This window comes from Panthera pardus, unplaced genomic scaffold (assembly GCF_024362965.1).
Source record: "Panthera pardus isolate Hobbes unplaced genomic scaffold, ASM2436296v1 HiC_scaffold_20, whole genome shotgun sequence".
Classification (NCBI taxonomy): Eukaryota; Metazoa; Chordata; class Mammalia; order Carnivora; family Felidae; genus Panthera; species Panthera pardus.
This window is the reverse complement of record NW_026526766.1, coordinates 83,040,214-83,064,651: the sequence shown is the minus strand read 5'-3', so window position 1 is coordinate 83,064,651 and position 24,438 is coordinate 83,040,214. Positions and strand designations below refer to the sequence as shown.

Genomic DNA, 24,438 nt, shown 5'->3' with positions numbered 1-24,438 from the left:
AGCGGGGTCATCCAAACTGGGTTTTGAAGATTTTGAAGGTCCACCGGCTGGACAAAGTTGGGGGCAGTGTGGGCAGAGGCAAGAGTTGGAGCAAAGGGATAGAGGGGTGTCAGCCACGGGTGTCTGGGGACCTAAGCAAAGTTACTCTGGCTGGAGAGTAAAGAGAGTGGGTGGTGGGGAGGGAGGGTATGGAGCAGGAGGAGGGAAGACCCGAAAGGACTCCTGGGTGCCCACCCCTGGACCTCTCCTCCTGCCAGTGCATATGATTAGTTGGTGGGGAGGCAGGAACCTCCTGGAAGGCGGCAGAGGTCTCTGCAAAAGCAGGCTGTAGAGACCAAGTGCCTGCCCAACTCAGAGCCACCTTCTTGCTTCCCTGGCAACCCTGCTTCTGCAGTGGGGCAGCAGGTGGCTGGGCTGAACGCCCTGTTCTGTGGACCTTCGGTGGTGGTACCCAGCCTGCCCCGCCCCGCCCCTCCCCCCTGCAGCACCGCTGTGTCTTCCTGGAGCCGGCAGGACGGCCTCTGTCTCCCCCTCCCTCTGAGCCCGCTGTCTTTCATCTCTTTCTTTGCCTGGGGTGGGGAGGGGGGGGTCTTCAAGGGCTTAAACATCATCTCCATGCAGCAGGTTCTGCGGTCCCACGGTTCCCTGAACATCTCTGAAGACAGCTGACATTCCTGAGTGCCTATCGTGTGCTGGGCCCAGGGACTACCACACAGGACTGCATTTACCCCTCTTGTCACCTGTGGGGTGGGCCTGATGTCCCCCATTCTGCAGATGACGGGCTTTGGAAGGTTCAACAGCCCCCGTCCCCAGAATGAAATAACCAGACCTCTGGCCTTTCATGGTGGGTCCACCACCCCCGGACAGACAACCCAGGTGGGGCCCTGAGCGGAAGTGGCACATAAGGTGGAGACAGCAGGGAACAGCTTGTGCCTCCCTGGGTCTCAGGGCTTCTCACGCAGCCCTGCCCTGCCTCCACTCACCTGCGTCTGGACTGGCTTCCTGCCTCCTCCAGGGAGGCTGCTCTCCCACTCCTCCCTCCTGGGCTGTGCCACATCCTCTGGCCCCAGGAGCATTTGAGCCAGGCTGAGGGCAGCAGGGCAGTGTTAGCAGCCCCTGGGCCCCTGCTTCACCTGGCTTCCAGCTCAGGGCCCGCCCTGGCGCAAAGCCCTAACACATCATCACTGCTGCTCACCTCGGCCCCCAGCCCAGCTCTAAGAAGGGACCCGTGGCCACAGAATCAGTGGTGGCAGGACCTGCTCCCACAGCCAGACTCCAAGTCCTCCTGCAGGATGACCCATCATACCTGGAGCTGGTCCCACCTGCCCCCTGCCTTCTCTGAGCAGTCTGCCTGGGTGACTCCCACTCACAGTGACTGCCCCCGCCCCCTGACCCCCATGTTACCCAGCCGGGACACTGTCTCTTGCCTCAGTTTCTTCCTCTGTACAATAGGGGTGATAGTGTTCATGGGGCTGAGGTGAGGACTCACAGCTCTAAGGTGGTCAAGGGCTCAGTACCAGCCAGGTACACAGTAGGTGCTAATAGATGTTGGCTGCACCTACCCTGTTGAAGCTGGGGCTGTCTTGAGACCAAAAGACAAAGTGGCAGCTTCCCTTGTCCCACCCTTCTCCCAGGAAGCCTGGCAGGGTGACCCCCAGAGAGGAACAGGTCACAAGAGTACCCTTTATTGCTAGAGATACCACAGGGCTGTCAGAATTTCAAGGCAGGTGGGGAGGGTCAGAGCGGGTAACAATCTTGGACACAAAGTTAGGGGGACTGAGCTGTGGGACCTGGCAGGGTTAGCACAGCACCCGGGAGGGGTTGGGGGGGGGGGGGCTCCTACTGCAAGTCGGGAGAGGCTGAGGGAGAGGCAGTAGGTGGTGGCGGAGGCTGCTGTCTGTCCCTGGGGGAGCCCCCAGTTGGGCCTTTCAGAGGCTTGGAGTCAAGTCCGCATGCACTCTCTCTAGAAACCTGGGAGGAAAATGTTGGGCTGAGCTGGCAGATAATCACGGTGGGGACCCCTGGAGGGGAACTGAGGCTGGGGGAAGACCTTGGTGGGGATTCTGGACTGGGGAGACCCTGGGCAGTCTCCCGCAAGCCCTCTACGAGCCTCAGTTTCTCTAAAGAACACCTGATGCCCAGAGGGCTCCCTGGTTTCAGGAGGGGCGGTGGCCGGCAGGTATCACGAGGGACGCGGAGCTGGCAGCCTTCACTCCCCGGCACCTCGTGTTCAGGCCACCTGAGAAGGTCGCAGGGTGCGGGGTGGGGGTGGCGAGGGCGCCCGAAGGGCGTGGCAGCTTGGGGGTCCGGAGGAGGGCGGGGCCGGCCGCAGGGCGAGGTGGAAGCGGCTCCGTTGCTACGAGCGCCCTTAGCAACGCACCCATTCAGCAGAGACAAAGGCGCTGTCACTTGAGAGCAGAAGCGCCGCTGCCGCTCTTGTTCCCACCCGCGCCGCGCCTGCGGGGGTGGGGGGAGGGGCGGGATGGGGGCGCCGGCGGGCCCCGCGGAGGGCCTACCGCGCGCTGGCCTGCAGGGGGCGCCTCCTGCGCACTTTGCAGAAGGGGAGCTGAGACTCCAGGGGACGGGGACACCAGCTAAGGGTGGAGGCCCGCAGGGAGGCTGGGGTCCTACAGACTTGGGTTTCAAATGTGCCTCCGCTGACACCTCTGTGACTGCCCCCTGGGCCTCACTTTCCCCATCTGCGGGGTGGGGCCTGACCCCAGCTCTGACACTGCTCAATTTCCTCATCTGCACGGTGGGAGGATGGTTTCCCCGTGTCCCCGGATTAAAGGAGTCAGCAGATGCCGGGCTTTATAAAGCCCAGAACCCAGCTCTGGTTAGGGCTGCACGAACATGCCTCTTGCCCATGCCGGAAGGAATCCCTTGGTTGGTTTGAGGCTGGGCAGTACCTGGCGGCCCCTCCTACAGTCACCTATGTTTTAAGACTGAGAGAACTCAGGCTCAGAGAAGCTGACAGTGACCACAGGCCCCTCAGCTCGCCTAGGGCCAGGCTGAACTCCCCAGGCTCAGTCCTCTCTCCTTGAGCTGCGCCTGGGATGGGCCCAGCCTTGCCCCGCTGCCCCCAGGCCCCCCTCATCTGTCCAGCTGGGGAAACAACCTAGAAGGAAAGCGCTTGCCTCTCACCGGGTTTGGAAGTCATTTCAGGACACAAGGCATCAGGACAGGGACTCTGAGTGGGGTGTGGCCAGGAGGCTGAGGGGGGTGGGGGAGGCAGACAGAGTGGGTGCACAGAGGAAGGCGGGCTCCTTGCGCACTGGCCCTCCTGCAGCACCACCTCTGGGAAGGGTCCCAAACCCATTCCCTAAGTACGCCTCTCCCAAAGAGCACCGTGTCTCCGGGCCAGGCCTACAGTGTGCTAATGGAAGACTTCAGGCTTCCACGAGGCGTCAGGTGTGGCTGCTTCTCAAATCCCTTCCATCCTGGTGCAGTGGGGCTGAGGGGGTGTCCGGGTGCCAAGGGGAGAGGGGGGACCCCCCTGAGATGGGAGGGTACCTGATGCCTTGAATGCTGTCAGTTCCACAGCCTGAGGACAGAGGAGGCTGTCAGGGGGTGGGCCCCTACTCCTCTTGCTCTCCCTTGCCCTGGGGGCCCTCGGCTCCCTTGGTGATGACTTCCCCACTACCCGTGGCCTTGGCATTCAGGTTCTGCCAGTGTGCAGTGAGCACCTCCCATTGGCTCCCAGTGCCCTCGCACCTGCTGAGGAATGGGACCCCTTGGGTCCCCAGAGGAAGCCCCCCCCACCCCCACCCTACCCTAGTCCCTGTGGGACATACTTGCTAGCCCCTTGGCAAAACCCTGCCACCCCTGTCCCAGCCTCACCGGTTTCTCAGGTTCTGCAATGGAGGAGAAGGTTGTGGAGATTCTGGGGCTGTGGGTCCCTAGCCGGGGAAAAACACTCGAGTAGGTGAACTTTTAGGAGGCTGAGGCAGGAAGCTCTTTCTCTGCTCTCCTGCCCTGGACAGGACCTCATCAAAGACTCTAAGGTTCCACTCAGACTTATTCCACAGATTAATGGTGGAGAAACTAAGGCCCAGGGAGGGAAGGTAACTTGCCCAAGTGCACACAGCAGGTAAGCTAGGAAGCTCGTATTGAAACTCCTGGCCTGGCCTTACCCCCGTGCCCTGTCACAGGGCCCCAAACCTCATCCACCCACCTGACTTTGGGAACCCCCAAACCCCGTCTGCGTGGAGACCCAAGGAAGACGACCCTGGGCAAACCCTGCCTCTGGGCTAGGAAGCAGGGGCTCCTGTTCCCTGGTGGTGTGGGAAAAAATAAGCCATTTCTAAGCTACCTTCCAGGCCCCGTGTTTGCAGAATTCCCTGGGCCTCAGTCTCCTTGTCTCTCAGATGGGTTGACAGGATCTGCCATTGCCTTCTCAGCTTTACCTGAGCACTGGGGAAACTGAGGCACTGGGTAGTACTCAGACTGGAGGGTGGTGTGGCCTTACCTCTAATAGCCAAGTGTCTTCGGGCTGGAGCCAAGGCTACAGGGTTGTTCTGAGAGACCTCCCAGGGACCAAGGGACCTAGGGTGGGACCCTGGGCCTATGGGGCTGGAGCAGACCTGAAAGAAAGGGGTGTCAGCACTGGAATCCTGGCTGTGAGTGGGACCTCCTGGCTCCCAGGATCCCCACCTGGCTGCACCCACCATAAATGCCTCTGTTGCCTTTTTCTCAGTCATCCTCTGCAGGGCATTCCGGACCTAGGGGATGGGAATTTGGGGTCAGTCCTGGGACCCTCCCCCTGACCCCCTGGCCACAGGTCCCCAGCAAGTAAGCCCTACCCACCTCACCCCCCGGCAGCCAGCGTCCTTGACTCACCTCCCCGTTGTAGGCAGCGTAGACCAGGAAGATGTATGGCCCCTGGGGACAGACCCAGGATGAGGGTGGGTGTCACTGCCTGGGACCCCCTCCCTCCCACCTGGCCTGGGGCCGCAACAGAAACACACCCAGAGATACCCCGAGACATTCAGAGATGCAGGCTGATGATCACAAACCCTGCTGACCCACCGTGCCCTCCTGCACTTGGGAGGGGCATCTGTGACATTCTACGGCAGAGAGAGCCAGAAGGGGGCTTGCCCCACTATCCCCCATACCTTCAGCCTCTGGCCATCAGGCAGCCTCTTGTCCTCTATGCCTCTGTCCCCTGCCACCTGCCCCATCCTCATGGCTGCAGGAGTGGGTGGTGGGAGGGGGCACACCTTCCTGTAATCAAGGCTAAATCAAGTCCTGGAACAGCAGACCTGTGAATGCATTCTGACTCGTGCCTCTAGCTGAGTGTCTCTCCCAACCTCCTCCGTGTCAGAGGCCTGGCCTCCTGCTGTGTGTGAAGGACTCAGCACAGTGGCCGAGTCATAGCTGGCTCTTACTCCCCATGCATGGGAGGACCAAGAGGTCTTGGCCACTCACAAAGTAACTTGGGGTTACAACCCTCATTGCAGCTCCATGGTGGGGTGGGCGTGGGGGTGGATTAATCCTATTTGATGGGGAGGGACCCTGGGGCCTGGGGCAGGAGACAGAGCAATGAGCCCCAGGCCCTGGAGTGTGGCTAAGCAGAATGGAATTTAGAGCCTGGGCCTTCCTGATTCTACCTGGATAGGCAACAGCCCCTGTCCTGAGGTCAGACTAAAGCACACGGGTTGGGGTCCAGGGGGCTCCTTGAGGCCTCAGACCCTGGCGTCTCCCCCCTCCCCCCACGGGCCCCCACAGCCAGCCTGTCCTCTCACTGCAACTTCTGCACTGCCTTCCCCGTCCTGTCTCCTTTTACCAGTCTCCTCATACCCAAAGGCATCTTTCCAGACTCCAGCCCAACCACACCAGCACCTGCCTAGCGTCCTCCCAGGCTCTCTGGTGCCCCCAGGATCATGTGTGAGCTCCTTACAACGGCTCAGGGGACCCTGTGTGGTCTGGCCCCCATGTCTCCTCCTGTCCCATTTCTCACCAGCTCACGTGACCCCCGCTCATGTCTCCATTGGATCTCACCATGCTCCCCTGACTTCATTCTTTCCCCTCACCGTGTCTGGGTGTTAGCTGAGAATCATTCTCTCCAAGGAGCACCCTCTCCGCCTCCCCATGAGTGGCTCCTCTGTCCCCACACTGCCCCCACGTTCCCCTGGTCTCTCAGCCTCAATCATGCCAGGTTGTCGGAGTATGGTTTTGGTGTTTGTCTCTCCCTCAGGCTGAGACCTCCAAGGATAGATTCTTTGATTCTGTGCACGACTATCCTCTTTAGTAAAGAACACAGAGCAGGTGCGGACTGGCTGAATGAAACCGATCCGCTCCCGTTCACGGTGCTCCTGGTGTGTGCCAGGTATTTATTTGACTTTGCCCTTTGCAAGTTTCATCTCAGTTGAACCCCACAATGATCCCATGAAGTGGAGAATATGATCCCCCTTATAGAGATGTGGAAACTGAGGCCTGTTTCAATGTGTCGGGGCCCTCTAACAAGACTCAGCCCAGGTAAGTGTGAGCCAGAGCTGGTTAAAAGTGAGGCCCAGCTCTCCCACCACAAAACCCGACACGGGAGCCACAAAGAAACAAATCAGCCCTGAGGAGCAAACGAGGCCCGGCTGAGCTCAGTCCCTGTACCCCAGGCCTGCTCCTTGCTCAACTCAGTAGGGAAGGAGGACGGTCCTGAGGGCAGGTGCTGCCCGGTGTATGCCCCAGACAGAGAGAGAGAGGGACGGTGGGAGGTGGGCAGGGAGAGGAAGACAGGGAGGGACAGAAGGTAGATGGAGGAGAGAGGAGAGGAAAGGCAGGCCTGGGGAGGGAAGCTGGGGCAGGGACCCAGAGCCTGCCCGGGGGACCTGCCAGCAGATGGTCACAGGACGTCAGGGTGGGCCCAGGTCTCACGCCATCTGACCCCGCAAGGCAGCCTGTCCCCTCCTTCACCGGGAGACCTTGGTAAGGAAGGTCTGAGGCTGACTGGGAGGGGAAGAGAGGTCATGCTCAGAGACAAAAGCTAGAAGGGTCAGGGGTCAACAAAAAGGGAGACAGCGAGAGGCCCACGGAGGGAGGGCCGGGTGGGATCCAGGCCAGAGGGGGAGGGGGCTGTGATGGAGACAGCCTGAGACAGAGAAGGAACCTCAGAGAAAGTTCAGAGACGGAGACATGGCTTCACCTCTGCCCACCTGAGGGCCACCGCAGGGATGAAGCTACAGTGGTCGCCATGGCGATGGGCCGCTGCTGCCCTGGCTGCCACTTGGGGGGCAGGGTGGAGGGCTAACGGGGCAGTGGCCCAAATTCGAACCGGGGGAGCTCCAGGAGCATGAGGCTTGTTGTGTCAGGGAAGGGGTGCAGCACCGCCCCTGTCCCCCGGCCACTCAGGCCCACGTAGGTCTCTGGGAGCTGTGCTTCCTTGGGAATAACTGGAACCCCAGTTTTTCTTCACTTTCTGGGCCCCTCTCTCGGCATGGCCTCCATTCTCCCCCAGCAGTGGCCCCATCTTTCCTCTCTCCACTCCCACACCTGGCCAAGAGTGACGAGTCCCCACGGCCCTGGGGGAGCCGGCACCATGGACCAGGACCCTGGTAATCACCACCCTCTGCACCCTTCCTCGCTCCCTGCCCCCTTCCGCCCTCCACACTTCACTCCCTGGCCTTGGCCATGGTCAGCTCCACAGGAGCATGGCATTTTGCTGCTTCCTTTCCTGCCCTGTCCCCTGTGCCTGGAACGGTGCCTGGCACCTGGTAGGCATTTGGCAAATACCACGTGGATGGAAGAAAAGCTGGGTCAGAGCCCTTCCCGACCTCAGCCCCACACCCTGCCCAATCTGGGCAGCTCTTCCAGGAACAGACCAGGCCCACGTGCAGAGGGCTGAGAACACAGACTCTGGACTTGGGCCCCAGCACTGCTCCTTCCTCCTGCAGGGCCCTGGAAATGACCTCATGGGGTCTCAGTTTCCCCATTTGTAAGGCTTATTCGGAGATAGAAGTACGAACCTGGCCCGGGGCCCGCAACACTGAGGCACCCCAAGTGGCTGCTGACAGCCTCGGGCCCCTTCTCCCAGGAGAGGACAGAGGCTCCCCAGGATGAGCTCCAGGTCCCATGACTCTACAGAATTCGTACCCGATTTCCTGAGCTTGCTTTGTCTCTGAGTCACCCCACTTCTCAGCCCTGACAGGAGCTGGGAGGAGTAGGTGCAGACAACAGGAGGGGTGCTGGGGGTGCAAGGGAGGCTGAGGGCAAGGGCAGGGGCAGGGGCAGGAAGGGCCCTGCTTGGACCCACCTCCCTCCCAGCACTCGGTCCCCCGGGCCGTGCCTGTCTGTGTCCACGTCTGGGTCGCCCACAGGGCTGCAAACCCCCTGAGGACAGGGACCCAGTCTGACCCCTCTCTGTGGTGGCTCCCGGACACGGGACCTGACAGGCACCCAGGAGGGTTCCTGCAGCCCGACTGTTACTGTCTCACCTAGGCGGGCTGGGCACTGTCCTCCTAACCAAACCCTTTTCTGAAGTGTCGTCCTCACCAATGCAGCAGCTGATACTGTCCCACAGCGGGCCACCCGCTGACCCTGAGGGGAGAGGTCACCAGTGTCCTGCACCCCTTCCTTGGCTTTTTGCCGAGACCCAAAGAGTCTCTAGTACCAGCCAGGGGGCTGGAACTTCTGCCGCATCCCTGAGTCTCTGGACCTCAACTTCCTCGGCTGTGAAATGGGCCCCAAATCCTTCCCAAAGAGGCGCTGCCTCTTTGATTTGAGGCTTTGTTCCCACTCTTGCCCTTACCCTCCAGCCTCTTGACAATGCCCCTGGTTGCCGTGGTGACTCCCATGACGGAGAAGACACTCCTTCCCCCAACTCTTGACAAACCAGTCACTCTGAGCTCCACCACGTGTCAGAGCCCCGGTCCCAGATGGTCCGGGACCCGGAGGTACCTGGAAGGAATTGAGGCCCACGGCGGCGTAGGCCCAGGCCGGGCTGAGGTGCACCAGCGTGCCGACCAGCCAGGTCAGGCCCAGGACGGGGAGCAGGACCAGCACCGGCTTCACTGTGGCCCTGCAGGAGAGCGGTCGGGGCTGAGGGAGGCCAGGGCGGCCCGGGGGCCCTGCAGGGTGCTGGGGGGGGGCTGCAGCTGGGAGGTGCCTGGAGAGGAGCCGGAGCTACACATCAGGAGCCGCTCCCGACTTAGGTGTAGCTGGAAGCTTCGGCTGGACCTCCGGCCCCTTGTCAGACCCAGAAGTGGTATGAAGTAGGGTAGCGGCACTTGGGAGACGGGGTCCCGGTCCCAAACCTGGCTCAGAGGAAGGGCAGGGCAGCCGTCCCGAGGGACGGCTGAGGACTGGGCAGTGGGTCCAGGGGGCGTGGAGTCTAAAGAAGTCTTCCCTCCTCAGGGGCCCCTGGGGCTCCCTGGCTTTTCGGGGACCTGCTGACTTGGGCCGCACTGCCTTTGGCAGAGAATGGGGGGGGAAGAAGAGGGTCAGGGGTGTCCTCCTTCTGGCAGGATGTGGCCCTGGAGAGTGAGGGGCGTTCTTGGCAGGGGTAGGGACCTAAATCCTCACTCTGAACCTGAACTTCTGGGGACTGCCTGAACCCCGGGTCTCCCCTACCTTGTCCCTACTGGGTCATCAGTGCCATCAGTACAAGGGGAGCCCCTAGGACAGAGGCTTGTGTCTATATCCCCTCCCACTCACATACACTCAGGATTGATTACCATCCCCCCAGGGGACATGCATGGGCACGTGCTCACACGTGTCCACACGCATGAGTGTGCAGGTACTCACAAGTCGGGACACATGTGCACACACAGGCTCGTACAAAGCCTTGCACACGTGGCCACGTGACCACGTACCGCCACTCTGGACTCACACATGCTCACACCCGACGAGCCTCACATCTGGCTGCCCCACTTCTGGCCCTCACCATATCTGGATCGTGATTTGCTGCCGCAGGCAGGGCTGGGGGCTCAGCATGCGGGCACGGCGGCGGGCACTGGACACAGTGACCATCACTACGCGGACCAGGATGCAGGTGTTGGCCTGGAGACCCGGTGTCAGTGGGTGAAACGGCTTCCCCCTTTCCCAGTACGACCCTCCCCTCCAGGCCCCCAGGCCTCCCTGCTCACAGTCAGCACGAAGAGCACGGGCCCCACAAAGGCCCAGATGGTGTCCGTGTGCACATTGAGCCAGCAGTGGCCAGTGGCCACATAGTCGTCGGGGGACATGGCCACCGTGATGGCCACGATGGCCACAGGCACGCCTAGAGGAAGAATAAATGCCCTCAGGACCTCGCCACGCATTCTGTCCTCTCCAGGACCTGGCCTCCAACCCAGAGCCGCAGCCCACAGCTGTCCCACGGTAGCAGGTGCACTGGCGGGCATGGGGAGCTCTGGGAAGGGGGCTGGGTGGGCCCGATCCTTCTGGGGTGGCCTTGGAGCCCTGAGTAGCTGGGGAGCGGGAGAGCGAAACTGAGCTGAGGGCTCAGGCACGGGAGTCAGGGGGGATGGAGGGTGGTGACTGGCACGGGGGTCAGCGGGCCACGAATCGGGGAGACAGCGCTAGCAGTGGGGGGTTGAAGTGGTGGGAGTGGAGGGGGTTAAGAAGGGCTGGGGCTGGGTAAAGCTGGAGGGCGACTGAGCTGAGGAAACTGAGCTTGCATCAGGGATGAGGGTGCTGGGCGCCAGGTGGAGACGGGGATCGGGTGGTGTCGGGGTGGGGTGGGGTGGGACAGCAACAGAGGCCATGCGAGGCAGAGTAGGGAACAGAGCAGGAGTGGGGAGCAGAGGGGTCTCACCCCAGCCCGTGGCGTAGTAGAGAGTCATCCTGGGGCCTGGGCGCATGCGCACGGCCACCACCTTGCTCCACAGCAATAGGCCCTCCACCAACATCCAGGAGAATGCGACCAAAAAGAGGAGATGCATTGCAGCTGTGATGGCCACACACGCCACCTGTGGGCGGGAGGGTGGCAGATCCCTACCAAGGCCAGCCGTGGCCGCAGCCCTGCCCTGGGTCCCATGCCCATGCCTGGCATTGCCAACCCAAAGAGGTACCGGTGGGGAACGTCTCGGGGAAGTGCCCTGGGCCCAGCTCCACCATTCTGGCCGTGTCCCCACCCACCCCAGGAAAATGGAGCCAAGTGACAATGCGGGGGGCGACCCAGAAAAGATTGGCCCCCGCCCCCGAACTCACAAGCACGCCTGCCGGGTGCCCACCTTGTTGGCCTTTGCCCACTCGCTGGCCATGAGGAAGCCCTCGGCAGAGGCCAGGGAGAAGGTGAGGTTCTTGTGGACCGTGGCTCGCTCTGACCTGGGGACCCTGGGCAGGCAGGGGTCGGTTAACAAGGACACCACCACCAGCCCCCACGCCCCTACCAGCCCCTGCCTGCTTGGGTCCCTGGGGGTGGGCTAACCACGGGCAGAGACAGCAGCTCCACGGGAGGCCCACAGCCCTAAGGGGGGCCCTGGGGCAGGCTCTTCCGGGGCCAGGGGGAGACGTGCCCGGAGGAGGCCCACGGAGGCCCCCATGGGTGGGCTGGGCCCCGGGGCACCGGGCGGCTGTGCTGAGCTCATCTCACCCGGCTGCCAGGAAGAGCAAGAAGGCGGTGGCCAGGGCGCAGAAGGACACTCCGCAGCCCACAAACGACAGCGTCCTCAGCAGTGACTCCTCCTCGGGGCTTCTCTGTGGGAGGGCCGGAGACCCCAAAGTACAGCGAGCCCATCACGGCCCTGACCTGCCCAGACCAGGCCTTGCCCTGCCCTGGTCCGGCGAGGCTCCCCAAGGTTCCCCGTCTGCAGTGAAGCAGGGGTGGGGACAGCACCGGCCAGCCAGGCCAGGCCTGCACACGGCAGGCACTTAATAAGAGAGCGTTTGCATGGCCTCTCCTGCTGGCCCTCCCTAAACTGGTCCGGCTTTGGCTGCAGCCGCTAAGAGCTGGCTGGGAAGCGACAGACACACCCACTGGGAGCAGACTGCGTGTGACCTCCCCCCGCTGAGGAAGGGGCCTGGAGCTGACAGGCAAAAATGGCCACGCTGTGTTTCCACAGGGCAAATGTGTCGGTGAGCACGCTTCTCTGGCATGCTCCCCAACACACCAAGTGACCCCCGCATTCCTGAGGCTCTGGCCCTGCCTCACTCAACCTCAGAGTCCCTTGGCGGCTCTAGTAATGCACCTCCCCCGCTCTCCTCCGGGGATTTGGGCATTTGTAAACGCTGGGCCCTCCCAGGGGCCTCCCCTGGGTCAGTCTCCTTTCACGTCTGAGGTCCGAGTTCGGCTCAGCCGTGGCTTTACCTACAGGCTCTTCGCCTCCAGCTGAGACCTCTTCGGCCCCGACACCCACCGGCCCCATGGCCCTCCGCCCTGAGGCCTGTCTAAACCTGCTACCCACCTGTGCCCTCTCCAAGATGACTCCCTTGTCCCCCAGCTGCCCAGGCCTTTGTGCTGGGCCACCCCCTCCTCCCCCAGTCTGCCCACTGTTCCCCAGTGCAGGGCTCCTGCCCTCTGCCTAGGCGACTGGCCCACAGACCCCTCTTTGCTCTTTGCTCTGCCAGCCCACTCCTGGCACCAGTGGGGCTCCCTCAGGGCCATCCAACACCTGCTTAACATGTCCACGTCTGTGCTCTGCCCATCGGGTCTCCTCTAGGCTCCGTGCCACCTGACCCACGCCACCTTGCTCCTCCGCCTTCTTCTACTCCAGGACCTAGCACTGGAAGCTCCAGACAGTCAAAGTTCTAGAATGTGTCCAGCCTGCCTGTCAGTCTAGCCTCCTTGCCTTTGCTCAGACTGGCCCTCTGCTTGGAATGCCTTTCTGTTCAGTTCTTGGTCATCCTTTAAGATTTGGTTCTGACATCACCTTTGCCCACTCCACCCGCCCAGCCCTACCCCCCCTGCCCCCCGTACTCACCTGGACGTCATACACCTGCAACAGGACAGCAAAGTTGGTGCTGTGGTTGCAGAAGCACGCGGTAGAGTCCCGGTACAGGGTGGCCACAGAGCAGCCGGTAGTGGCCCAGGAGCCCCCTGTGTCTGGGCTGGGGGAGGGGAGGGAAGAGAAGGGCTCCTGAAATGGGGTGGACACGGGGCTGGGGGTAGGTGGCAAGCAGGGGAAAGCCTCTCTCCAAAGCGTGGGGCCCATCAATGCTCTGCCTCTAACCAGCTTTGTGACCTTGGGCACGCCTCTGCTCTTCCCTGGGCCTCAGTTTCCCATCTGTAAAGTGTACTTAACGCTCTCAGGGACGGTAGGGGGATGGGGCTAATACCAGCGATTACCACTGATTTACTGCATAACTTACTAAGCAACAGTGAATGATGTTCGGCTAAAGACACAGGGCAGGGAGCTGGGGCTAATCTCTGAACCCTCCTCTGCTCCTTCAAATGCCCAAGGGCCATGGCTTTGGATAGATGTCAAGTCTAATGCTTATTTGATGGATGAATCTCTTCCCAGGCATCCCACAGAGTGAGCCTGCATATCTCCTACGATGGGGTGCTCATTACCTCCTGGGTCACAGATTCTCTTGCCCCAGTTTGTCCTGGAGCTGCTAGGTAAGAGCTTGAGGCCACTCCCATAAGAAAGGTGGCAAACGGAGACCAAAAACACACCTCATCCTCAAGCAGAATGGATGTCTTAAAAAAAAAAACAACCCAATTGTCTTATTTAAAGAACTTGAAAATGGCAACTCACCTGATGCTGAAGTTCCAGAAGGCACAGACAGGTTCCACCAGTTTCTGCGGGAAGGCCTAAGGGCAGGAAACAGGGGTAGAGCCCGTGTGTGTGTGTGTGTGTGTGTGTGTGTGTGTGTGTGTGTGTGTGTGTATGGAAGGGGGAGAGAGTCCAAGAGGATGCAGGGGGACATTGAGGCCTCTTTGAGTTTGAGGGTCCAGAGGTTTGCCCAACGCGGGTCATGGGTGAAGAGGTGGGAGAAAATGCCAGCAGGGAGGCAGAGGGGAGGAGGGGTGAGTAGGCTTTCATGCTAATATCATGCATAATATTGAAATACTGGGAGCAAGCTAAATGTCCATCTTTTGGGGAGCGGTTAAACCGCGGTGACTCTTCCCTCTTGGGATGCTCTGCACCCAGCAAGAGGAACAAGCAGGTCTCAGTCTACTGGCAGGGAAAGAGCTCTGTTATACGTTGTTCAATAGACAAAAGCTGCACCTCGTTATACATAGTATGAGCTCATTTGCATAAAAATACATATATCCGGTCTATATAATTGTGAAAACACACACACAAGGCCTGGGATTAAATGCACAGCTAATTTAACAATGGCTAGGTCTCAGTTTGAATGTGTTATAATGAACATGCCAGTTCTTTGGTAATTAAACAATGACAACAGTGTAGATTTTATGTCATTAAGCAGTGAGGAGACATCAGGCAACCGGTGGTAACAGCCCCAGTCCAGACAGGGAAAGCAGCCTGAGCTTAGGACTTGGGCTATTTGTCCCGACTGGAAAGAGTAACAGCAATGTCACCTTACTAGACTATGACACTGTTTGTCACATTCTTTATGTTTTTTATTGTGGGCGATCATCCTAGTAACCTAGGAGACAGGTATAAATCCATGTAATTTCAAACAAGGAAACAGCTTCAGAGAGGGAAATTAATCTGCTCAAGATCACACAGCACAGAGCTGAGGCTGGGTCCTGACTTGGTTATGCTCTTTCCAATAGTCCATGATGATGCCTCCAGGGAATGTAGTATTTCTTGGGTTGACTGAATTATCACCCCATGTATTCATTCGTCCATAATATTTTCCCCGGGGTCTCAGATACTATGTTGGGTGCTGGGAACACAAAGAAAACCTGCTGTTTGCTTTTGAAACGGATAATCATTACACTGCCAGTAGCATTTTCAAGTGGTATAAACTGAAAAAGCAGTGTGACTGTACAATCAAAAGCCAAAAAATTATGTATCTGTGTCCAGGAGCCCTATACCTGGCCACATATCCCCAGGAAACAGTCACCAGAATCAAAACGTATTATGAGTTGGAGTGCCCGGGTGGCTCAGTCTGTTAAGCGTCTGACTCTTGGTTTCAGCTCAGGTCATGATCTCACAGTTCATGAGCCCGAGTCTCACATCGGGCTCTGTGCTGACAGCACAGAGCCTGCTTGGTATCTCTCTCCCCCCCTCTCTCTCCCCCTCCCCAACTCATGCTGTCTCTGTCTCTCTCAAAATAAATCAATAAACTTAAAAAAATTGTTTTTAATGTATTATGAGTGAGGATTTTCACAGGGTTAGGCAGGGTTACTTGTAATAGAAAAAAAAAAACAAAAAACAAAAAACCTGCAGATACTCAGGACGCATGACCAGGAGACGGGCATGTTCATTTTGGACCATCCCTGGGGAAGGTGGTGGAGCTGGACTTGACCTCAGTCAAGGCTTATACATGCTAGGACTAAACAGCAATGAGAAAGGATGTCTGTGACCAAGACAGTGCCCAAAACACCAGCAGGGAAAACAAGGGACATAAATGTTTACATGGCTCGGCTGAAAGAGGAAGGACTTTGATTTTGCAAAAGCAAAAAAAAAAAAAAAATATATCTATATATCTATATATATATATATATAGATATATATATATATGGTTTTAGGAAAAATTTAAGAAAAATTGCAGGCATTAGGAAAAACAAATTATGGTACATCCATGTAGTGGAATCTTACTCAGCAGTACAGAGGAGCAAATTATTGAAACAGGCAATAATATAGATGATTCTCAAAAACACCAGCTGACAAATGAACCTTGAGCACAGCATGCACTATATGATTCCATTGATGTGAAACTTTGGAAAAGAGAGACATAATCTATAGTCACGAGAAGTAGATCACTGATTTGGGGAGAAGGCTGCCTGGGGAGGGGCCCAAACAAGCCCTTTGGGAACGTGGAAATGTTCTTTACCTTGACTGGGGCAGTGGTACCTACGTGTGCATACTGCTCAAAACCCATCAGGTTGTCTAGTTAAAGTGGATGTTTTAGTGTCTGTAGATTTATCTACTTCAATCAAATTTTTTTTTTAAATTTTTTTTTAACGTTTATTTATTTTTGAGACAGAGAGAGACAGAGCATGAACAGGGGAGGGGCAGAGAGAGAGGGAGACACAGAATCCGAAACAGGTTCCAGACTCTGAGTGGTCAGCACAGAGCCCGACGCGGGGCTCGAACTCACAGACCGTGAGATCATGACCTGTGCCGAAGCCAGCCGCTTAACCGACTGAGCCACCCAGGCGCCCCTAAAATCGGTTTTTAAAGTCTTGGGATGACATACAAAAGACTGATAAGATGTGGTGTGGTGTGTGTGTGTGTGTGTGTGTGTGTGTGTGTGTGTGTATGTGTGTGTGTGTCCAGGATTAGTGGTTGTGGGCAAAGCAGACTTTGGCTTTCTCTGAAACTACTGTTTCAAAAGCAGGAAGGAATTTGTGTATTTCTTTTTTTTTTTTTAATTTTTTTTTTAACGTTTTATTTATTTTTGAGACAGAGAGAGAGCATGAATGGGGGAGGGGCAGAGAGAGAGGGAGACACAGAATCGGAAGCAGGCTCCAGGCTCTGAGCCATCAGCCCAGAGCCTGACGTGGGGCTCGAACTCACAGACCGCGAGATCGTGACCTGAGCTGAAGTCGGACGCGTAACCAACTGAGCCACCCAGGCGCCCCGGAATTTGTGTATTTCACGTAATGAAATTAAACATTTCTTGGCCATCTTTCCATGTCAGTTTATGGAAAAATACCTCATTCCTTATATGACTTCTGCTGACTGTTCCACTGTGTAGCCCCACGTGGCTTTTTGAGCCATCCCCTCTTGGTGGACATTTAGGCTATTTCCTCTCTTATGAGCACATTGCAGGGTCCTTGAGGACAATGGGATGGCTTGTGAGTTATTTTTCTTGAACATTTTTAGACTTTGGTTTAAATGAACGAATATTGGGGTATGGGAAGACCAAATCAGGATAAGTGTACCGGTGGTGGTGGTTCCCAGAAGCACCCCCCAGTACCTGGGTCTGGTGTTGCAAGTGAAAGGTCACGGCCGTGCTGACCTCCCCGGTTTCATCCCATACCTCAGAGGAGATGATGGCTGACCCCACCTGGGTGCTTAGAAACCTGTGGAGAGAAGGGGAGCTTTTAAGGGCACCATACCAGTTGGCTGTGTGGCAGAGGTCATGGATGGCTGAGGTCATCTCATCCAGGCCCCTGTGTGGGCGATGACACCCTCTGTGTCCAAAGAAACATCAGAAAATATCCTGTGCTTGAAATTTGGGCATCTGGGTTCCAGTCTTGCCTTGGGGACTTGGTGGTAAATTCAGTAAGCCCTGTCTTCTCTCTGAGTCTCAGCACTGATGCCAGGACTCTAGACAGTAGTTGAGCCAGGTTCCAGCAGCGTATCTTTGGAAGGCCCAGAGATGTGCGTGTCTCGGGGATGGGGAGGGTTTGGCTCTGGTTGCTAAGGGCAGAATTACCTACCAGAATGATGGCTCTGGGATAGGATGGAGGCCTGGCCTTCCCTGGGGAGGGGATCCAGACCCTCAACAGCCTACTGGGTAGGGCCCACTCACCTCTGCAATTTGCTTGCCTCTTCTGAGCTATCAGGGGCCTGGGGCTCCAGGCCAGGCTCCCCTAGGGTTTGCTGGAAGACACTCGAGCTGAACCAGCTGTGGATCACGGTGACTCCAGAGAGGCCTGGCTGAGTGGAAGGAGGCCTAAGACCCCACCCTGTGACTGAGCAAGCACCATGGGTTGGCCCCAAGGGAGATGCTCTGCCCACCCTATAATCAGGGAAACTGAGGCTCAGAGAGATTAACTGACTTCCCAAAGATCACCCGGTTAATAAGTGGAGAAACGAGAATTCCAACCAGCAACAGGGCATGCACTTAACCTGGCAGCTCTAAAGCCCTTTGCCTCATGTCCTGATTCCCCAGCCCCGGGTGACAGCAAGGGTGGCGGCTCCCTCCACCACCCACTTCTAAGAGGAAATGGGTGGGGTTCAGTGGAGGAGACCAAGTGAACACCTACTATGTGATAAGCACTTTTAACCCCACAGCAGCTTATGAGGCAAGTACTAGCATGAGTCTTCCAGATAAGGAAACAGGCTGTGAACAGTGAGGTGACTTATTCAAAACAGCAGAGTTAACCCAGGGCTAACTGGCGCTAACCCAGACCCCAGCAGGGCCCCACCACCCCCTCACCCTCACCCACCTTTCCCAAGGAGGCGCTCCACTTCACCTACGGGGATGCGGATGTGGCCAGGCCCCTCCGGATGCCCACCGGGCACCGTGAACACATAGCCCTCCGTGCCAGCCTCCGTCAAGCGTAGACTCCGCACCTCCAGGCCTGGGATCAAATGGGGTTGGGCGGCTGGACCTTCCAAGGGAGGTCTTTCTGCAGAGCTGGCCTAGCTGGCAGGGGCTGCCTCCCCTCTCCCCACCACAGGCCTGGGCCACTATTCCAGCTCAGAGAGGTTCTGCGACTCGCCCAAGGGAGATCTGACTTCTTCAGGTCTAGGGGAGGGGATCACTAGAAGCAGGTCCCTGGGGAGGGGGGGTGGGCAGGACCTGACTATCAGTGAGCCGTCAGAAACCGCTGGGCACCTGAAGGACACAAGTTTTGCCAAAGTTCCCCATAAGTGATCTCCCCCAGTCAATCTACAAACACTCACTGAGTGTGTACTTGGGTCTGGCCTGAGATCCAGAAATGACTCAGAAATACCCCCTGGCTTTCAGGGAGCTCTGGCAAAAACGAAGTAATTACCACAAAATGCAACAGGAGATATTTCCAAGACATAGGGGTAACAGCAAGAGGAGGAACTGTCAGGAGAGAGCTAAAACCAGGCAAGGCATCCTAGAGGAGCTGATGCCCAAACAAGGTACTGAAGGCTATACGGGAGTTTGCTAGGAGGTCGAGGAAGAAAGGGCATTGTGGATGGAGGGCACAGCACAGACAAAGGCAGGGGACAGAATGGAGTGTCTGCGGTGGTGCTGACAGCTCCCAGTGACCAAAGCTGAGAAGAAATGTCTGAGCCCGGGCCCCCCCAGGGCCCAGATGTATGGGACGGGTGCACAGCAGGCTCACCGACACAGCGACGCTGGATGTGCATTCGGGGCCGCCCAGGGGTCAGCGTGGTGCTCAGCAGGGGCGCCAAGCGCTGTAGACTTGCCACCAGGGCCATGGGTCCACCAACCACCTGGGAGGAGCCACATCTCAGCCCCTCCTGCTTTGCACCTGCCAGTCGCGACCGCCGTAGTTAACACATTCTCAGAGATCTGTGAAGTGGCCTGCCTGCTCCAGACCCTCGGTGGCCCCGTAGGGCCTCCAGGATCAAGTCCTGGGTCCTCAGGCTGGTGTTTGAGGCCCTGCCCGATCGGCCTCCTCTGACGCCTCCAAGCCACGTCATCCTCCAGCCCAGGCGAAGGCCTGGTAGTCCTCCGTGCCTGCTGGCCGGTTGTTTGCTAGCTGGGCACACTCTGCAGGCGGGGCCGTGCCTCCCCCTCCTTTGATCTTACTCTGTGCTAGACCTATAGAAGGGACTCGACCTTTCGGTTCCAAAAGGGAAGCCGTGTGGGGGGTGAGGCCAGGTGGGGGCGGGGCTTGCAGTAATGGAACAGCTACTCTAGGCAGGGCAGGTATGATCACCTCTGTTCTCCAGGGAGGAACACCAGGGTTCAGAGTCCAGCTTTTCCTAGCCTACCACAGTGCCTCAGTCCCTCAGCCAAAAATGGGTTTATACCCTTCCCAGGTTGGGCGCTCGCTGCCCAAACAGGGGAACCGTTCTGTGGAGTCGGCCTCCCACGCTGTGTCATCTCCACCCCGTCCTCAAGCCTAGGTCCCTGTTCTGTCCTCCGAGGCCACAGAGGCACCATCTCTGCTCCTTCTACCCCAAAGGCTTTCAGGTGATGTCTATGATCCCTTGTTCTCTCCTTTCTCTAGGCCAATCACTCCCAAGCCTACAGCCACTTCTGCCAGGATGATGTTTCTAGCACCCATGCCATCTGGATAGGATCTCTCTGTGCTCTCCTGAGCGTCTGGGCTGTTTTGGAAGACAAGATGGCTGGATACTCAGGATAGAGGACCTGCCTCTGAAGGTGGGCAGCAGAATCTTGGATATGGGGGGGATCCCTATGGATTCCTGGCTCTTATTTTCAACCACAGAAGCTATTATTCAAGAACAGTTGTATGTGGAAGTTCAAGTTACATCATAGGTAAAAGAGGAGCTTCTCTCGAACGCAGAGACGGACCCAGCCCACCCACGGCTACACAACAAGCTGGTGGCAAGGACGGCAAGCCCCCCTGCCCCACCCAGCCCTGCCAGCCTCACCTCACTGATTGAGAGCCACGCGCCAGCCAGCTGCTCCTCCAGGACCAAGCTGGCCACAGACACGATGCCCTGGCCTAGCTGCTCCCAGGGCCCTGTTAAGAGCTCTGGCTCCCCAGCCCCGAGGGCTGTCACTCTCTTTAGGAAGTGCACGACAGCCAGCAGTGCAGCCGGCCCCAGTGGAGCTGACTCCTTTGCCAGGACCCTCTCCAGGATACCCAGGAAGCTGGAGGCCTCAGCCAGTGACAGGTGTCCAGGGGCTTCAGAGAGGGGGTCAGGAAGCAGCTGTGGGCAGAGGAACCACTTACTGCCGGCCTGGCTGTTAGGAAGAGATCTCCCAGGGATCACACTTGGGCCCCCCTAGGGTCTTCTTAGTGGGCACGTGTCTAACCCAGCTCTCCAGAGCTCCAAAATAGGGAATACGAACAACCTTAATCCCCGAAGACACATTTGGTGGGTGTCCCCTTTATAGGTGAGGAAACTGGGCGGCAGGGAGGTGACCCATAGTGTCCCCAGACTCTTCAGCCCCCAGGAAGGGGGCTCACCACTATGGTCTTGGCCAAGGCATTGACTCGGCTGATAACATCCTGGCCAGGCCACGACTGGGCATCCTGCAGCCGCTGATAAGTGTCTGCAAAGGAGGGATAAGTGTCTGCAAAGGTGTTGCTGGGTCCTGAGCAACACCGCCCAGAGGTGCACCACCCACCATTTGCCGCCGAGGGAGGAAGAGCATGTCGATAGCTGTGCGTCCGGAGCCTCACACAGGGTGTTCTAGATGGGGAAACTGAGGCATACAATGGCAAAATCATTTGCCCAAGGACACACAGCTGGGGTTCATCCCCAGGTCTGTCTGGCCCCGCTGTCCTGTGGTTTGAACTCCGTGGAGACCCTGAGACTTTGAGAAGATTCTAAATTCCCAGTTTGTGCCAAGTGCTCACTCCCTCTCAGCCTACACTGGTCCATGCCCAGCTTCCCCTTCAGCAGAGCCCTGGGGACTGCCAGGGCGCACCTGTCCGGTAACAGCAAAGGAAGAAATGTGGTTGAAGGCAGAGCAAAGAGCCCTCGGTGCCGGATCCTGGGTTCCACGTAGGGCACTCTTCTGAGGGCACTGGCAGGGATGGGAGAAGTGTCAGTGCTTTATCCTGGTTCTCCAGCAGTCCCTGGAGTCACCTGTTCGGGCCTTGTGGCCCCGGAGTTAGGGGGCGACGTGGTAACCCGGGTGAAGGACGCTGCAGCCAACACAAGGCTGGGCAAGGCGGCCAAGGGTCGAGCCTACTCAGGCTACTGGGACTGGGCATTTTGCCCGACGTCTGGGCGGCTTGGGGAGCGTGACCAGAGCTGGGCGTGGCCAGGTTCACAGGTGGTGGGCTGGATCTTGAGCTCACAAGGAAGCGCGCAGCGCAGAAGCCAGGGAGCGGGGCGTTGAGCCGAAAGGCGGGGCGGGGCCTACGAGCCAGAGGGCGGGGCGGGCCATACCTGGACAGAGCAGGCGCACCCGCAGGGGCGGCAACAGCGAGGGGGTGACGTCCAGGGCGCCCAGGTCCCAGCGGAAGAGCAGGCCGCCGGGTGGCGGCGCGCAGGCCCGTGCCCGACGCAGCTGCGCGGGGCTCAGGGCCCGAGCCCACAGGTGGAAGTCGGTGAGGTTGCCGCTGAAGGCATCGCGCGCCGAGAAGCCACCGCCCAGAGAGTCCTGATCCTGGCCCAGCACGAGGATGCCGCCCGCTGGCACCGGGTGGCCCGCGCCCAGTCCCCGCGCCCCGGCGCGCCGCCGCCCGTCGGCAAACAGCGCCCAGCGCCCGCCGCGCTGCTCCCACGTGGTGCACACGTGGTGCCAGCGGCCGTCGGCGCGGAAGGCGGCGCGGAAGGGCGCGTGGTGGCCGCGCACCACCAGCGCCGCGTGCACGGCGCCGCCCGGCTCGGCGAAGGCGCGCAGCTGCAGCGCGTTGGCCAGGGAGGGCGCGGCGAGGGAGAAGAGCGCGGCGGCGTCCGGCGAGGCGGCGTCCCACTGCACGTGCGCGCACGCGGTCAGCGCCCCCAGCGCGGGCAGGGGCGTCCGCAGCCGCGCCGCCCTGTCCGCGGTCCGCTCGCCGAACGCCAGCGCGGCCGTGGGGAGCGCGCCTGTGGGGACACGCGGGCCGGGACCTCAGTGTCCTCAATCTGCGCACTGCCTCTGACCACCCACTGGCGGAGCTCCGGGGTGTCTCCCAAACTCGGGAAGGAAGAAATGGGGGCTCCAGTGCCCATACCCAGGCGGTCAACCCTGCATTTCAGTTCTGGACGAGGGAACCTGAAGGTGCGACGGGGACTTCCGGGCTCCATTCGGTAGGACTGTCACTGTGAGCTCTGGTCTCTGGAGCTCCCCCCTCCCCCCCCCCCCCCCCCCCCCCCCACTTTCCAGGCCCTGGGCCCACACTCACGCCTCTGGGGGGGTCTCCGCAGAGGGGCCTCCCTTTGGCCCACCCAGATGGGGTTGGGCAGCCGTGGAGCAAGGACCTCAGCTGGGGGCGCCAGTGCCAGGTGGCCAAAACGCTGCTCACATGACTCTTGAGCCTGCCACCAGCTCAGCTGCTGCCCTGGGAACCTGCACACCCCGTCTGGGGTCTCCACCACCTCACCGGGGTCCACTGGAGCTGCAGGGTCAGAGGAGACGCAGTGTGGGAGAGCAGTGTGTGGGCCTGTGACCCTTGGGGTGGGTTGGGCGTGGATACTGAGCTAGGAGTCATTTGCGGCTGAATGCTCTATGAACTGGCGGGTCTAGTCCTTTTGTTTTGTCATCTGTATGCTAGCAAGAATAAAATAGACACAAGTGAAACCTTCACCCCACGGCCGGGGATGGTGGGGCTGAACTAAATGGCATCTCCTCCCTTCCTTTGCCTTAGAGGCCAGTGCACCAGGTGGGCCACAGGCTGGCGGAGCTGGGGAAAGGGGAGCCTCTCTGGGGCCCTCATACCAACCTGGGAGCCAAGAGCTCCTTGCTTCACCTGGGGAGTTGGAGGGTGTCCCAGAGAGACTCCTTATCTGAGAGAGAAGAAGACAGGTTGGGGCTGGGTTGGGTCCCCCCACCCCCCCACCCCCCCCGCAGTGTGTGCAGTTAATGGGTGCTCTGGCAGGGTGCACTGGAAGCTGCAAGCTCTGTAGTCAGACCTGGGTTCAAGTCCCACCCAGAGTGTGATCTTGGGCAGGCGCTTCACTGCCTTGAACCTGTTTCTCCCGTGTGAGGAATAAACAAGCTGATGAGTGAATGCAAAAGGTGTAGCACCAGTGGATGCTTTTAGTCTGTTGTTATGCCAGGGGCTTATCCTGTGTGACCTTTGCAGTGGCCTCAGAGGTGGCCACTTGGAACCCAGCAGCTTCGAGTCTCCCTTGGCTTCCTCCCCCACATCCTCCCACCAAGTTCAGGTACCAGGAGGTAGAGGAGGGAGAAGCACCAGGAAGCCATTCTGGATCCAGCAGGGGCCAGTGAGGGACTGCAGGCAGGGGTCACAGGTGTGGCCAATGTGGACTGAAAAGGAAAAACGCAAAGGAAAGTAGCTCAGCATCCTGCCTTACTACCCGCTCTGTCCCCTACGGGGTCATATTCCCCATGTTTGGCTCCCAGACCTCACTGGGCTGGGAGCCCAGGATGGGCTGGGCACATCTATGTGACATTTACTTGTACAAAAGGATGGTCTCCAGGAGCCCCTTCTAGGACCACAGCTGGGAAACACTGTAGCCCTGGTGAGCTGGGAATGGCCGGGGGTCAGGGGGAGGGAAGGCCAGAGAATGGTGGGAACAGAGTGCAGGACGCTTGTAGGTCTCCTTGTGTTCTTTTGGGCTCATAGCTTGGCATTCAAGGTTCTGCTTAATGAGGCCTCTGCCAAGCTTTCTGGCCTCACCAGTCTCACTATCCGCCCCTGCAACCACCTTTCCCCCTGTCCCCCCAAGCTGCTCCCATTCCCCCATTTCTCCAGGCAGCAGCTCTTCTCCAGAGCTTTGACCATCCTGTAGCTCTTGCCCGGACTGGCCTTGCTCCCTCAGTGGCACCTCCTACAAGATCAGCTTGTGATCCCTTCATCTGCTCAGCACCCTGGCCAGGCGCTGTAGTGAGCTGAGGATACCCTAATTGTGGGTGGTTTGGGCATTACTCTCAAAAGTCTGGGGGGCTTCAGGCCTCCTGGGTCTCTGCTCCAGCAGTGGCCAAGCACAAATGGGTCTC

The 24,438-nt window shown here is 58.8% G+C and overlaps 1 protein-coding gene across 1 annotated transcript; it reads right to left on the bottom strand.

Moving 5' to 3' along the window:
- Positions 1–1,834: 1,834 nt before the first annotated feature.
- Positions 1,835–24,185, bottom strand: ADGRD2 (adhesion G protein-coupled receptor D2). The gene is made up of 25 exons (XM_053908013.1): positions 24,119–24,185; positions 23,647–23,745; positions 22,661–22,873; positions 21,720–22,361; positions 21,253–21,351; positions 20,789–20,874; positions 20,247–20,528; positions 19,004–19,115; positions 18,131–18,265; positions 17,491–17,614; positions 16,933–17,038; positions 13,629–13,684; positions 12,852–12,978; positions 11,525–11,628; positions 11,163–11,265; positions 10,745–10,898; positions 10,077–10,210; positions 9,875–9,990; positions 8,890–9,010; positions 4,840–4,881; positions 4,668–4,721; positions 4,469–4,583; positions 3,841–3,899; positions 3,514–3,544; positions 1,835–1,971 (listed from the first exon to the last, which is right to left on the bottom strand). The coding sequence occupies exons 1-25, from the start codon at positions 24,183–24,185 to the stop codon at positions 1,964–1,966; spliced, it is 3,189 nt and encodes a 1,062-aa protein (XP_053763988.1). The 3' UTR covers positions 1,835–1,963.
- Positions 24,186–24,438: the final 253 nt, after the last annotated feature.